The following is a 16,289-nucleotide window of genomic DNA, read 5'->3' on the forward strand; positions in this document are numbered from 1 at the left end:
TTAAAATCTGCATCAAAAATGAAATGGAGGGACTTCCCCAGTAGTCAAGTGGTTAAGACTGAGCTTCCACCACAGGTGGCTTGAGTTCAACCCCTAGCCAGGGATCCTGAATGCCTCATAGCTCAGCCCAAAAAAAGAAAATGTTATGGAAAACTAACTGTTATCTGATACTCAAATTTAAAAAGCACTGATTCACTCACAAACGTAAACATCATATTTTCACATACACGCTTCAGCTTTACACACACAGGTATGAAGCATATCTTTAAAAAACCTTCCAAAGTAAACTAGTAGCTAATAAAATTCAGTTTTTGACGGTCCTTGAAAATTGTAAGACTGGTAATCCCTGAACTAGATGGTACTAAGGTGCCTTCCTGCTCTGAACACACTACTGAGAACACGGGAGAAAAAAGTCATTCACAGGGACTTCCCTGATGGTCCGGTGGTTAAGACTCCAAGCTTCCACTGCAGGTGACACCGGTCTGATCCCTAATCAGGGAAATAAGATCACACATGCCACTTGGTGTGGCCAAAAGATAAAAAAAAGAAGTCATAGAAGTCAACTACCCTAAATGTCACTAATACTTTACAACAGAATCAGTAAGCTAAAAATTAAGATGTATCAACTTTAGCAGCTTGTATATCTGAACTTCGTAAAATGTCAGAATGAAGATACTACGTTTTAACCTCATCAAGATACGTACTTAATGTTTTCCCCGCCCTGATCTAAAAACTAGGAGTTAAAAACAATTCATCTAAAAGGATTCTGATGACACAAAGGGGTGCGGTGTGATGAGCTGATAAAACAATTAATCACCTAAATTCATGATTCCACATTTTGGGGTGTTACTGAGCTCTGTGAAGAGTGAGATAGAAAAACATCATGTTTTGGTATCCTCAATTTTCTATTAAAATCTTTCAAGATGTAGGATAATACTGTAAGTTCCACTTTTCTCAGGAAAGTAGCAATGAAAATCCTGAGGAAACGCCATCATGATGTGTGTGTGTGTGTGTGTGTGTGTGCGTGCGCACTCATGCTCAGTCATGTTCAACTCTTGCTGACACTATGGACTGTAGCCCACCAGGCTCCTCATCCATGGGATTTTCCAGGCAAGAATACTGGAGTGGGTTGCCATTTCCTTCTCCAGGGGATCTTCCTGATCCAGAAATTGAACCAGGGTCTCCTGCATTGCAGGCAGATTCTTTACTGACTGAGCTACGAGAGAATGTACTGTGTGTGAACAAAAACATGACTTTACAGACTAAAAATACAGTCCTTAAATAAAACAAGCTAGCACAATCATCTCCATGAAGGCATTAGAAGCACATCAACAAGTGCTTCCAGACACACCTAGGAATATGATCAGCATTAAACAAAGTTCCAGACTTTTAAAAAATTACAGTCTAATGAAAGAGAAAGGAATAAACAAAAAGCCAAATACATTACAAATGTGTATAGAGTTTCCCAGAACATGTTAATTTGTGTGACAGTACTTCAAAAACAGTAAAAATCAAATTTTCTTTAATGCTGGCATTCAACTTTACGTAAAAGCTATTAATTACTTGGGTTTCAGTGATAGTGACAAAGCTCAGAGTACTCATACTCATAAGGATTTATTGAATTTCTGAATTGCTATTAAACTGTGATTTTAAAAACCACATGCTAAAGAATATTAAAGTCTCTCAAAGGATTTTACTATCACAACCTGGCTAAAATATTAAAGCAACACAGAATTCTCTTGCATTTTTATTTTTTCTATTCTTAAAAACACAACTAAATTTAAAAGGAAGATAATTACCTTAAATGCCAAATACCAATCATTCTCCTTGGAGGCCTTATTTCCAGCTCTGTTCTTATAAACTTCAACTCTGTACTGACGAACTAGAAGAAGATCTTTTACAAAAGACTCAAAATTCATTTTACTAAGCACAACACTCTCCAGAGTCTTTGCTCCTAAAGAAAAACATTAAAAATACAGGTTACAGATTTCAGGATTTAAAGTCATAAGTGTTCAAGACCTAACACAAGGCCTCCCCCCAAGCTATGTTGTTTTCCCAGTAATTCATTCACTCAATAAATTATCAAGCACCTATTTCATGTCCCAGGGATTCTAGTAGATGAAGGGTATATTATGCTGGATAAATATAGCCACCTACATATCAAAATAAGAAATTAAGATTAAAAAAATGAATATATATACAGCTGATGCTACTTATCCTTTTTCATCATCTGTTTTTAACAAGTTTGGATAAAAGTCTTATATAATAACTATTATAATAGTTATATTTATATAATAATAATACAATAGTATTTATAGAATTTTTTCAGAAGGTCCATAAAATTAATTACTAATTATGATAAACTGTTCTAGGTAACATAGTTCAAAAATTGAAGGTTCAAAAGGTACATCAAAAAGGAGACCTTCCTTTTCACCACTGTCCCCTACACATTCAGTTTACCACCCAAGTGTTACCAGTTTCATAGAATATACTTCCAAACACAGTCTACGCACGCACACACAGGCAAATATAAAGCATTGTTTTTTTTTCTTTTCTATAACTCCACACTATACATACTGTACTATATATTTTTTTTTAACTTTGATATAGTATTCTGAAAGGTTGTTCCACCAGTACGTAATCAGATTCTTTCTGTTACAGCTGCAATGTTTCAATGACCCTCAGGAAGTTCTATAATTAATCTCTTAGTGATAAGCATATAGGTTTTTCCAATTTTTGTTATTACAACAGGTTACATGAATAATCTTGCATGTGTTTCATTCTGTAAACATTAGAGTGTAACTCCGAGATAAAGTTCTAAAACTGGACTTTTTCAAAGGATGATATGTGTGATTTTTATAAATACTGCCAGACTATCCCCCTTGGTTGGCTGTACCAATTAACACCACCATCTGTAAAGTATTAATGTCATTTATTTTCACTATCCAGTCAACAGAGGTCTTCATCTCAAATCACCGGTTCTCAATTAGGGAAGATCTTGCTCCCCTAGTGGACACGATCACTGTCTGGGGGCATCTAAGTTGTCACAACTGGGACAAGGGAGTAATAATGAATCTAGTAGGTAGAGGAGGGGATGCAGTTAACCATGCACAGCCTAGCCCCTCACACCAACAGATTAACTCTTTGGTCAAAAATATCAATAGTGCCAAAGTGAAGTGAAAGTGAAAGCCACTCAGTTGTGTCCGACTCTTTGGGACCCCATGGGCTGCATGCCCATGGAATTCTCCAGGCCAGAATACTGGAGTGGGTAGCTGTTCCCTTCTCCAGGGGATCCTCCCAACCCAGGGATCAAACCCAGGTCTCCTGCACTGCAGGCGGATTCTTTACCAGCTAAGCCACATATTACCTAATAGTGTTAAATGTACAGTCTTAGATCGACTACAGGGTCTCATCTTAGTTTTGATTCATAAATAACAATTTCTTTACAAAATAAATAAAATCACCCACACCATCAAATGGAATTATAACTCAATTTTCAAATAATACAGATAATATCAATTATTCACTTAAAGGTAATTCAGAATATACTTATAGGGACTTCCCTGGTGGTCCAGTGGCTAAGACTCCACATTCCCAATGCAGGGGGCCCAAGTTCATTCCCTGGTCAGGTAATTAGATCCCACATGCTGCAACTAAAAAAATCGCACATGCTGCAATAAAAATCACCATTAAGACCCAGTGCAGTCAAGTAAATTTCAAAAATAAAACTACAGAATACACGTGCAGATTATTCTGACAAGTCTGGATCTTATGAGAGACTTAACCTAAATTTAACAATAGATTGTATCAAGCACAAATATCAAATACAAATACAAATTAATTAAATGACATAATACAATTATTTTGTACAGCAAGACACAGCTGATACTTTCAGTATCATTTCACTAGTTACATAAGCAGTGGACAAGCACCCCCGCTGTCACAGACACCCTGAAAACGCGCTCAAATCTTGCCTCTCTCAAGTTATTCCCTAGAACATTTCTTATGATCTAATCCAGGACCAGGTACAGGGACCAGGCGGGTATCAAATGAACAGAGAAAGTCAAAGGAAGAACACAACTGACAGATGACAAAAGACTTCAATTGTGGGAACCATGAGAAAATGAGGGAAGTACAAGGTAAAAGAAAAAGCTAGACTCACTAGGTCAGAGGGAGCAGCCACTGGACTCAAGCCACTGCTAATCTGCCCAGTTTCCAACTATGCAGAATTTTCAAAATCTGAATGTTTTCATGAAACCACCCAATCTTTAAAATATAGGCAATTAATTCAAACTTTTAAGAAAACATTATTTAGGTTTCCAGTTTTCAACTCAGCAAGTAAAAGACAGCCACATTGTTACAGACTTGAATAAACTACCTTTCTTTACCTTGCATTTAGAAAGCAAGCTGCATGAAAATTATGTCCACTCTGAATGTTACTCCTTCAGCAAAGCCTGTACTCACATTCTCAACAGGCATATGAGAGATCTAAGGTCTATCCAGGTGCAACAGTCTCACTTCTCCCAATTAAGACTCACTCAGGACCAGAACCTCAGTGGAATGGTAGGTCCCATTTAAACTATTTCCTGTTTTTGCCTAGCACATAGGGTAACTACCTAATCCCACTTTGCCTAAGACTCTCCAAATTTTAGCAATGAAAGTCCAGCACCCCAGGAGCCCTCTTAATCCCCATGCAAACCAGAACTATTGGACAACCTATTAGCTCATCCAGTTGAATACATGAGAAACATTATTTATGGACTTCCCTGGTGGCTCAGACGGTAAAGAATCTGCCTGCAAAGTGGGAGACCTGGGTTTGATGCCTGGGTCAGGAAGATTCCCCTGGAGAAGGGAATGGGTTATCACTCCAGTATTCCTGCCTGAAGAATTCCATGGACAGAGGAGCCTGGTGGGTTACAGTCCATGGGGTGGCAAAGAGTGGGACATGACTGAGCAACTAACACTACACTGAATATTATTCATATGATGAAATATTATCATAAAAAAATTTGCTTGTGGAAAGCACTAAATCACAGTCAATACAAAATTAGAGAAGAATTTCTCCCAGAGATGTTTATAAATGCCACTGCAATTATCGGTCAACAACTTCCAATAAATAGAGCAATGAGCTTCAAAACACTGTTATATCATCCTTTAATTTAGAAGGCAAAACATAAAGTCCAACTCAGCAAAAACAATTCTGGGGAGAGAGGGAAAAAAACACTGGTCTGGCACATAATTCAGAAACAATTCTTAAATCAGCCTAGCAGGATGTACCAGCATACCTGCCTATCCAGCACTGATTTGGAATCTGAATGCTTAGCACACAAGAACAAGCACTCTCAGATCCACAAGCTCCAACACTATTATTTACATCTATTTGCACATCAAAGGTATCTGCCTGGCCAAGGGCGGAGGGATCTGGAGCAATCCTGTCTTTCTATAGACACACTCAACAGGAAAACACATTCACAACAGCACTCTTATTTTGGCTGTACCAAGCAGCATGAGGGATCTTAGCTCCCTGACCAGGGATCAAACCTGTGTCCTCTGCAGTGGAAGCACAGAGTTCTAACCACTGGACCATCAGGAAAGTCCCCAGTGCAGATTTCTTAAAAGTGGGGGGTGAAGAGGCAAATGAGGTGATTCCCCTCCCCCCAAGGCCTCTCGCACTTCCTCCATTACTAATCTCCAGATAGGTTGGCAAACCATCTCCAAAGATACTGTTATCCTCCAAAGATACTATTTCTCTCAAACAAGTGACACGCTGATGTGGCAATGCATTTTGTCTTGTTTACAGATAAGCACCAGATGTACAGTTACTCTATGCTTCTGGTGAAGAGTTTGGCTATATGCTTTAAGTCTGAAAGCCAGGAAGAAAAACTGAAGGGAAGCTGGAAGAGTAAGCTACCCAGCCTCCATCTGGCACAGAAGAAAAAACCTCAGGTTGGTATAAGATTCTCTGCCTCAAGAATAACTTGGAACCCCCATCTTCATTCAGCTGATGATGTGTCTGCTACCGCCTGCAAGGCGGGAGACTTGGGTTCAATCCCTGGGTTGGGAAGATCCCCTGGAGAAGGGAAAGGCTACCCACTCCAGTATTCTGGCTTGGAGAATTCCATGGACTGTATAGTCCATGGGGTTGCAAAGAGTCAGACATGACTGAGCGACTTTCACTCACATGTGGGCACTGTACCAGGGGCTGGGATTCAGAGGCAGAGACTGGTAAGGAGAAGGTCCTAGGGCAGGGAACACCTAAGAGGGGCAGCTAACCAGGCAGCCTTAAGATGGGAGTCAAGAAAGGTTTCCAAGAGGAGATGCCTTCTAAGCTGAGTCCTGACAGCAAAAGAGACAAAGGATAAGGAACTTCATTTTCTAAGGAATCAGATTTCTCATCAATAAATTGAAGCTAGGTACTAACCCAACTAGCAGGGCTTTATTATAATAATGTATCACTAGTTGTTTTAGAGTCAGAGAAAAGCAGCCAAAAGGATATGAAGACAAAATGCCAATAGAATGAACCAGACAAAGAGAAGAAATGATCAACAGAAAGCCATCTATGAGAAGAGATGGGATCCAGACCACAACAAAAGGTTCATCTCTTCACTGGCACAATAGGGAAGGAGAGAATGGATCCAGATGGCATTAAAAGTATAGGTTCAGAAAATAATCCAAATATGGATCAACTAACAAATGGATTAAATGAAGTATGGTACATCCATACAACTGGAATATTTGGCAATAAAAAGTAATGAAGGACTGATAACACAGATGAAATTTGAAAATGTTAAGTGAAAGAGTCACTCAACACCAATATTTCCAGAGAGAGAGAGCAGATTTGTGGCTGCCTGTGTTTGGGAGGACTGAGGGGAAAGGGAAAGTTCCTGCTGACTGGTACAGGGTTTCTCAAGACTCAAGCGAAATTTAGCCTCTCTTGTAATGCCTCTTCTGCCGGCTACAGTCTTTGGCAGTCCTGTCTCCGCCTCTTCTGCAACTTGTTCTGCAGCATCCTCCACAGGTCTTCAAATGGAATTAGATTTCTGCCTTGCTCTCCTCTAGAGGGGGGCTTCCCTGGTAGCTCAGAGGAATCCGCCTGCAATGAGGGAGACCTGGGTTCGATCCCTGGATTGGGAAGATCCCCTGGGAGGGCATGGCAACCCACTCCAGTTTTCTTGCCTGGACAAACCCCATGGACAGAGGAGATTGGCGGGCTTCAGTCCACGGGGTCGCAGAGAGTCCCCAACACGATTGAGCGACAAAGCCTAGCACATCCAGAGGCTAAGCACAAACACATCCACTAGAGGGAGCTCTGTGAAGGTGGGGATACTGACTTTTGATCTGTGTACTCCCAGTGTCCAGAACCCTTCCTGACAAGGTAGCATCCAATAAATGTCTATCTGCTGAATTAAACATCTGTCGTCAGTAACATCTCATCTGCACATGGCAAAGGCAGGTCTAAAACCTGCAACTCCTTACTCCTCCTAGAATGTTCATTCACAAAAGAGCCAGGGATAAGAGATTAAAATAAAACAAGATGTTTAGAACATCTAACTCACAAGAGGGTGAGAAGTTTGTAGTAGTTTTCCAAGGAGAGATAATGCTAGAGAAATGGGGATGAGTTACCGAGGGCGCTGAAAGCCGAGCGGAGTCACAGACATCCGTGACTAACTCAAGGACACACAGCTGGTAAGAGGAGGGGCTAAGACTTGAATCCACGCAATCTGGCTCCAGAGTTCAAGGTTCCGACCACCACCAATACTGCCTAGCAACTGTAGACACTGTAAGTCCCTGCGCTGAACAGCGATATAAATCACGTTCGGCCAACAGGTAAAAACACGTTGGTGACATAAAACGGTCTCCCTAAATCCCTTCTATTCTAAATTTCAATCCTGGACTGGCATTTGTGATAACGAGGACTGGCAGCGTTTGTGATGAGATCCACAGCGCCAAGGCGGGGGCTGAGAAGCAGATACCCACGCGGACTGCAAAAAAAAAAAAACACCACACAACAGAACAATGTGTTCAAACGCCTGGCATGAAGCCAGGCACATAGCGATCGCTATTAGTTCTGATCCTGGGCAACTGCCGAGGGACAGACTTAGGGCGGAGGCAGGGCAGGGGGTGGGTGGCGCCCCTCTCGGCCAGGCAGGGACCGGAGCACGCGCAGCGCCCCCGCGAGACACCAGCGTCCCCGCCCCCGGGCCTCCCGGCCTGACACCCTACCACTTCCTGAGAGGAGCCACTCTGCGGGGTCCCCCCAGCCCCGAGCCCGCGCCGTCCCTGCCCTCACCTGCCGGCCCCATATACTTGACCACCCCCTGGGTCTTGAACACTTCGCGGGCGGCCAGCAGCGCGTCCTCCCGGTGCGCGGTGTAGAAGTCACCCCGGTCAAAAAGGCGCACTGTGGTGGTCGGCTTCTCCGGCATGCCTTGGAAGAAGCGCACAAAGCCGACCTCGGCCGCGCTCTCCAGCTGCAGCGTGTCCTTCGGCTGCACCGCCATTTCGAAACCTCTCCGCCAGCCGCCCGAGAGAACTGCACGACCCCGCACCCACTAAGATGTTTCCCGCCTCCCCTCCCTCGCCCCCCAAGCGCGTCCGGCCTCTGCGGAGACACCCAATCATCATCCAGCACTGCGACTCAGTGGGTGGGAGTGCGCCCCGACAGCCAATCATAATCGGACGCGGCCCAGCTTCCCGCGCACGCTGGTGACTCTGTCTAATGCGCATGCGTGAGCCTAGGTCGCGCGCCGACCCTGGCAGACGCCCATCCTTGAAAGAGTTAGCTTTCCGGGTTTTCTGAGCTGCACAGGCGTGGGCACCAGGTGGAGAAATAGCTAGATTAAGAGGTCAGCTGGGAGGTTCCGGTTGGTTTTGAGTTTATTATGTACCCGTAAGCAAGATAGTGAAAAAAAAAAAAAAAAAAAAAAAACCTTGAAAGCAAGGAAAAACTAGCCTTCCTATCACAGTACTTTTTTTTAACCTACGCCCCTCTCCCTCCAGCTGCCTCCGTTTTCTTTTTTACGCAAACTCCATCCTAGCCAAGACTTCACTCCTTGATTGATTGATTCATTCAAAAACAGAAAACTTGCTATGCTCCAGACATAGGATCTGAGGATTAGTAAAGATAAGAGAAAAATCACAGTCTTTGTTGAGTTTACATTCTAATAAATGGATTCAGATAATATACTAAGTAAACACGTAGTAGGGCTTACCTGGCGGCCCAGTGGTAAAAGAATCCGCCTGGTGATGTAGGAGACGTTGGTTCGATCCGTGGGTGGGGAAGGAAATGGCAACCCACTCCGGTGTTCTTGCTTGGGAAATCCAGTGACAGAGGATCCATGGGGTCGTAAAAGAGTTGCACACGACTTAGCAACTAAAACAGCAGCAAACTTACAGTAAGTAAGCTGTTAGAAGTTAAGTGTTTAGGTATAAAGGACAGGGTGGGGAGGGTTGGATTTTTTTTTTTTTTTAACATTAAGCAGAGACTTGAAGGAAGGAGGTCTGGATACATCCTGCACAGTTACCTGCCTAACAAAAGGTATTGCACTCTCCTGTTTGATCACCCTTCCCCCGTGAAAACTGCCCCAAACCCTGTTTCAAAGCTGCAGAATTACCCTCGGAGGCTTTTCGAAGGTGTTCCTGGGCCCCACCCCCACCTAATGGATTGGAATTTCTGAAGGTGGGTTATTGGGATCTTTTAAGAAAGCTCCTTGGAAATTCCTGACAATCAGCTCGGTTTAGAAACCACTGACCTACGTGTTAAAATTCAAATAGTTTCAGAAGTAGAGAAAGTTTGAGCTATCAGACTGCTGACTACATCTCCTACTGGGTGCAGTGTTCCCTCCTTTCACACCAGCTCTTCCAGCTGCAGTAATAAATGTCCCCTTACCTTTCAATACCTAACACAAACTTGTTCCTCTGCTCTGGAATGGTCCTTCCCTGCCCTTTGTGTAGCAAACTATTGGTCATTCTTCAGTGCCCAGTCTTGAAAGAAGCCCATTCTCTCCAGGTGTAATTAGTTACCTTCTGAAGTATCATCTTTTTCATCAGTTCAGTTCAGCCCCTCAGTCTTGTCCGACTATTTGTGACCCAAGGGACTGCAGCACGCCAGGCTTCCCTGTCCATCACCAACTCCCGGAGCTTGCTCAGACTCATGTCCATTCAGTTGGTGATGCCATCCAACCATCTCATCTGCCGTCCCCTTCTCTTCCTGCCTTCAATCTTTCCCTTATTCATATTCATACCCATATTATATTTGCTGCATTGTTTTAGAAATATCTGATTACCTGTCTCTCTTACCAAACACCTGGAAAGAACACAGATGAGTATTATATGTATTTATAGTTAATGATAATTGCCAATGTTGTCAGCATTTATTAACTTTTCTTTATTTTTACGTTTTAATTTTTGCAACTCTAAGCATTAAGAACTATTGTTATTCTTATTTTAGAATAAGGAAACTGAAACTAGGAAATGTGAAGTAGCTTACCCCAAAATCCAGAACTAATAGTAAGTGATTGAGCTAGAATCCAGTCTCCAGATTCTGTAAGTTTAACTATATGTGTGCCAGAGAGCCTGGCACATATGAGGAACACAGGAAATGTCTGTAAATGAATGAGCTGTGTATCACAATAACCACTCCTTTTTGATAACCTTAGCCTAAGTGCCATCCATCTCTCCCCTTTCCCCATACACATTATAAATAGTGAGTGCAGAGGAAGGCAACACGATAATAATAACAACCTCCAAGGGTGATTAAATCAGGATTAAATGAGATAATAGCTTTGAAAATATTTTTTTTTAAGCCTTTATACTGTTTATCGTCACATTTCCCCCCACCCAGACTATGTCTTTCACTTATTCATTGAATTATGTATTTGTTTATCAGTTGAGGGCTTCCCTTGTAGCTCAGTCAGTAAAGAATCTGCCTGCAGTGCAGGAGACCGGGGTTTGATCCGTGGGTTGGGAAGATCTCCTGGAGAAAGAAATGGCAACCCATTCCAGTATCCTTGCCTGGAAAATCTCATGAACAGAGGAGCCTGGTGGGCTGCAGTCCACGGGGTCACAAAGAGTCGGGCACAACTGAGAGACTAACACTTACTTACTTACCTACTGGTTGACTTTAATGGGCATAAAGTCTAGAAATTAATCTACAAGGCTATCAGCCTTGGCAGAGGATGATAATCTTTCACCAGACTTTAAAGATAGCTAATGATTTCAGAGACTCTTTGTATCCAGACTAATAACAATGACCCAGAGGAGTTTTTTCCCTCCAAATTGTCTGCAAGAAGAGGGACCTTTAAATTACCCTGCCTAGAGACCAGTTTGAAGTAAAACTTTGAAATGTGTTTGTAACCAATTTGCCTAATAGGTTGTTTTTTTTGTTTTGGTATGTTCGGGTTTTTTGGTTTGTTTTTTATGGCCATGCCATGTGGCTTGCAGGATCTCAGTTCCCTGAGCAGGGACTAAACCCCAGGCCATGGCAGTGAAAGCCCAGAATTCTAACCATTAGGCCACCGGTAAACTCTCGAAGGGAGAAGGCAATGACACCCCACTCCAGAACTCTTGCCTGGAAAATCCCATGGACGGAGGAGCCTGGTAGGCTGCAGTCCATGGGGTTTCGAAGAGTCGGACATGACTGAACAACTTCACTTTCACTTTTCACTTTTATGCATTGGAGAAGGAAATGGCAACCCACTCCAGTGTTCTTGCCTGGAGAATCCCAGGGATGGGGTCGCACAGAGTCGGACCCGACTGAAGTGACTTAGCAGTAGCAGTAGCAAACTCTCTAAGAGGTTGTTTTAACAGTATCTTTTCTTTAAAGCTATGTGCACAGATTAAATATTTATGATAATTTTGAAAAGTGAAAGTGAAAGTCACATCTGACTCTTTGCATGGATTATACAGCCCATGGAATTCTCCAGGCTAGAATACTAGAGTGGGTAAGACTTTCCCTTCTCCAGGGTATCTTTCCAATATACCAGGGATCGAACCCAGGTCTCCGGCATTGCAGGCAGATTCTTTACCAGCTGAGCCACAGGAAAGCCCAAGAATACTGGAGGGCATAGCCTATCCCTTCTCCAGGGAATCTTCCTGACCCAGGAATTAAACCGGGTCTCCTGCATTGCAGGCCGATTCTTTACCAACTGAGCTATGAGGGAAGCTGATAATTTTGAAAGTTATGTGAAATAGTGTATCTTACAGAAATTTTATATATTTTCTAGCCCCACTTAGGAAACTATGAGTTTCTGAAAATAACAGATGAGGGATTTTGCAGAAGTATAACTGGAAGACATCATATGCTTGATAGGGTGCAGTACTGGTGGCTCGGAGGGTAAAGAATCTGCCTGTAATGCAGGAGACCTGGATTTGATCCCTGGGTCGGGAAGATCCCCTGGAGAAGGAAATGGCAACCCACTCCAATATTTTTGCCTGGAGAATCCCATGGATAGAGGAGCTAGCAAGCTACAGTCCATGGGGTCACAAGTGTCGGACACGACTAAGCAACTAACATACACAATAAAACCATTACCCCCAAATGGTTTTTACTTTTCTCATATTTATCAAATTCATAATGACTATTACTTATTTATAATCAGAATAAGTGTTGGGCAAAAAAGTACATACACCTAACAAAGAGGCTCTTCAAAGAAGTAGTAACATTTTTAAACAACCAAAAATAGAGAAATGTTTAGTAAATTTTGACGTGTTTAACTTAATCTTAAAAGTAAATTATTGTCAGTTCAGTTTTCTATGATAATATGCCCATGAGAAATTCAACACCAATTTTTCCACCGCTCTAGTTTCTAAAATTTTTGTAATTTGGTTGTATTATTCCATTATTAAAAAGAGACAGTAAGTGAAGTGCTGTCAACCATGTCGCTGCAGTTTCAGAGAAAGGAGTATTAAAAAGGGCGCTTGGAGCTGAGTATTAAGACATCTTTTTCTTTTTTAAACAGCTTTATGAAAACATAATTTACATACTGCACAATTCATCCATTTAAAGTAAATAACTCAATGAAAGTATTAGTCACTCAGTTGTGTTTGCAACTCCATGGACTGTAGCCCTTGAGGTGTCTCTGTCCATGGAATTCTCGAGGCAAGAATACTAGAGTGGATGGTCATTCCCGTCTCCAGGGGATCATCCTGACCCATGGATCGAACTGGGGTCTCCTGCATTGCAGGCAGATTCTTTACCATCCGAGCCACCAGGAAAGCCCTGCCCTGGTGGCTCAATGATTTGGGGTTACTAACAGGGTTGTATAACCGGAACTGGACTTCCCAGGTGGTGCTAATGGTAAAGAACCCGCCTGCCAGTGCAGGAGACACAGGAGACGCGGGTTCAATCCCTGGGTAGGGAAGATCCCCTGGAGGAGGGTGTGGCAACCTACTCCAGGATTCTTGTCTGGAGACAGAGGAGCCTGATGGGCTATAATCATAATCCATAGGGTCACAAAGAGTCGGACACACCTGTAGCAATTTAGCACACAGGCAGGCATAACCATAATTACAATCTAATTTTAGAATATTTTGTCCCTCCAAAAAGGAACTCCATACCAATTAGCAGTCACTCCATATTGCCCTTCTAGCTCCTGGCAACCACAGATCAACTTTCTGTCTCCATAATTTTGCCTTTTCTGGGCATTGCATGTAAATGGAATCATACAAGACAGGATGTTTAGTGACTGGCTTCACTAAGCATAATGTTTGAAGTTCATTCACATCCTATGTGTCACTCCTTTTTATTACCAAATAATATATCATTGTATGACTATACCACATTTTTTCTATTTATTCATCAGTTGGTGGACATTTGGATTGTTTCCACATTTTGGTCATCATGAATAATGCTGCTATGCTATGAATGTTCATTTACAAGTTCTTATGTGGGTGTATGTCTGTTTTTATTTCTCTTGGATATATACCAAGAAGTGGGATTACTGGATCACACTTTTTAATGTATGTTTAATTGTAGTCCTCATGGTAAACTATAACCCGTATGTTTAACCTGCTATGTTTAACATTTTGAGGAATTGCAAAACTATTTTCCAAAATGCCTGAAACATTTTACATTCTCTTCAGCAATGTGTAAGGGTTCTAATTTTACCACATCCTCACCCACACTTGTTCCCATCTGTCTTTTTGATGCTAGCCATCTTAGTGGGTATGAATGGTATCTTACTGTGGATTTGATTTTCATTTCCTTAATGACTAATGATATTGAGCATCTTTTCATGTGCTCTGTATCTTCTTCTGAGAAAACATTTGGAAGTTATATGTATGACAAAGGATTTGTATCCAGAACATATAGCAAAATCTTACATCTCAATAATAGAAAAATAAATAACCCAATGTAAAAGTAGGCAAAGAATTTGAAGAAGTCTATTTTTCAGAAAGCTCTTTGGTTGGTTGATGTAGGCAACAGAGACTCTGTGGTTTGAAAACACAATGTACTAGTTCTATTTAAAAAGCTTGATTAGTGCTCGCTTCGGCAGCACATATACTAAAATTGGAACAATACAGAGAAGATTAGCATGGCCCCTGCGCAAGGATGACACGCAAATTCGTGAAGCGTTCCATATTTTTCCTGGTGCACTGGGAAGACCCAGAGGAATTGGGTGGAGAGGGAGGTGGGAGGGGGGATCGGGATGGGGAATACGTGTACATCTATGGCTGATTCATATCAATGTATGACAAAACCCACTGAAATGTGAAGTAAGTAGCCTCCAACTAATAAAAAAAAAAAAAAGAAAAAAATAAAAAACCAAGAGGAAAAAAAAAATAAATAAATAAAAAGCTTGATTAAAAAAAGGAAAAGAGGAATGGCAACTTCAGGGTCAGTGGGAATTGTTAGCAGGTGGGGGCATGTTTTAGGATGATTGGAAATAACTGAAATTATGTTGTATCTATAGAATGTGTTGTTTATTGAGGAGGGAAAACTTTCTCTTTACTCTCTTCAGTTCAGTGACTGGGAGTATGTGAGTTTGAGTTAAACTAACAATAGACAGATTAACAGGGGGAAAGGCACAATTTTTATTAATATATACATGCACAGCAGTTCACAGAAAAGCAAATATCAAAGAATCGGTTGTATATATATATCCTCAAGGTCTTACATAGTCTTTTAACAAAGGTGAGAGGATTTGCCCTTCCAGAGATGATACATTTTCAGGCAGTAACCACGAAATACATGGGAGAACTAATGGAGGATAGTGCTACTGTAGTAGGGTCTGGTTATGCAAACTCATCTCAGCGTCAACTCTCCATCTCTGGTTCAAAGGATGATTCAAGGGGAAGCACCTTCACAGAGGGAAATTTATGCCCTGATTTCAGGCAGATAAGAGGTGGGTGAAGAATTCTTTCTGCATCTGTTGATTGTCATTTGCCTTTGGCAAAAGGAAACCTTATGCCAAAGTGGCATATTTGGGGGTAGCATATCCTAACCCCCTTTGTGTTGAAAGAAGTAGAAAGAGCTGAGGCTAAAGTGTTAAGTAAGCCGTCCTGAAAGGGGATCTTAAGCCGGGCCTTGGCTAAGTAGAGGATACTGCAGATGGAAGAAACGACGTAAGAATATAACCTTTAACAATTGTGAATCAAAAATAAATAAAAAAAATAAAATAAAAATTGTGAATCACTGTGGTACACCTGAAACTTAGGTAACATTGTACATCAGCTATACCTCAATTTAAAAAAAAAAGAAAGAAAGATATGGTCAAGCCCAAGCAAAGTATAAAAGGACCTGGGAACAGGAACATTTGAGGAATGGAAAGAAAAATTTTGCATATAGCAAAGTTGGATATATTGCAGTATAATGGGAAATAAAATAGATTTTGACTGTGTTGTTCTGGGGATAATACACAGAAAGACAGAGTGAAGACAGCTTGGTATTAAGTAAAATTACATCTAGGCAAGTGGTCAAGTTGTGGAAAGGAGACAAAGGAGGAACCAAGGGAGGCCAGGCAGAGTAGCTAGAGGACTGGATGCCATCCAGGGATCACTCCTCTGTATGCCATTGGTCTCACCCCACCACTGCCCATGAGTTTTCTCAACTGTTCTCCCTTTTTGTCACAAGATTTCAAGTGCCAGGTAGGGATGCCTGTGCCTTGGATGCTCAGGGCAGAGGGAACATCACTGCTCTTAAACTTCTGCAGAGGGAGGTGAAGAAGTGGCTCCCACCAATACCATACACAGGAGACTTCTCCCCAAATGGAAGAGGGGATGGGATGCTGGGCAGCCAAAAGGGGAAGGAGCGCCCAGTGCAGGGCCAGACTGGAGGAGGAAGGGGTAGA

General features: G+C 41.9%; 1 protein-coding gene and 1 non-coding gene across 2 annotated transcripts in view; one reads left to right on the forward strand and one right to left on the reverse strand.

Annotated features, from left to right (window-relative positions):
* MSH2 (mutS homolog 2) overlaps nt 1–8,582 on the reverse strand; it is a 76,780-nt gene extending 68,198 nt beyond the window's left edge. The window contains exons 1-2 of the mRNA XM_043918077.1: nt 8,291–8,582; nt 1,800–1,954 (exon numbers count right to left, since the gene is read on the reverse strand). Of these exons, the coding sequence (XP_043774012.1) occupies nt 1,800–1,954; nt 8,291–8,501 (366 nt within the window). The 5' untranslated portion in view covers nt 8,502–8,582. The remainder of the gene's footprint in view (nt 1–1,799; nt 1,955–8,290) is intronic.
* A 5,897-nt stretch (nt 8,583–14,479) lies between these two features.
* Nucleotides 14,480–14,586, forward strand: LOC122704225. Its single transcript, XR_006343826.1, has one exon. It is a non-coding gene; the product is annotated as a U6 spliceosomal RNA (small nuclear RNA).
* The last annotated feature ends 1,703 nt before the right edge of the window (nt 14,587–16,289 follow it).

The sequence above is a fragment of the Cervus elaphus genome, chromosome 11, assembly GCF_910594005.1.
Source record: "Cervus elaphus chromosome 11, mCerEla1.1, whole genome shotgun sequence".
Lineage (NCBI taxonomy): Eukaryota > Metazoa > Chordata > Mammalia > Artiodactyla > Cervidae > Cervus > Cervus elaphus.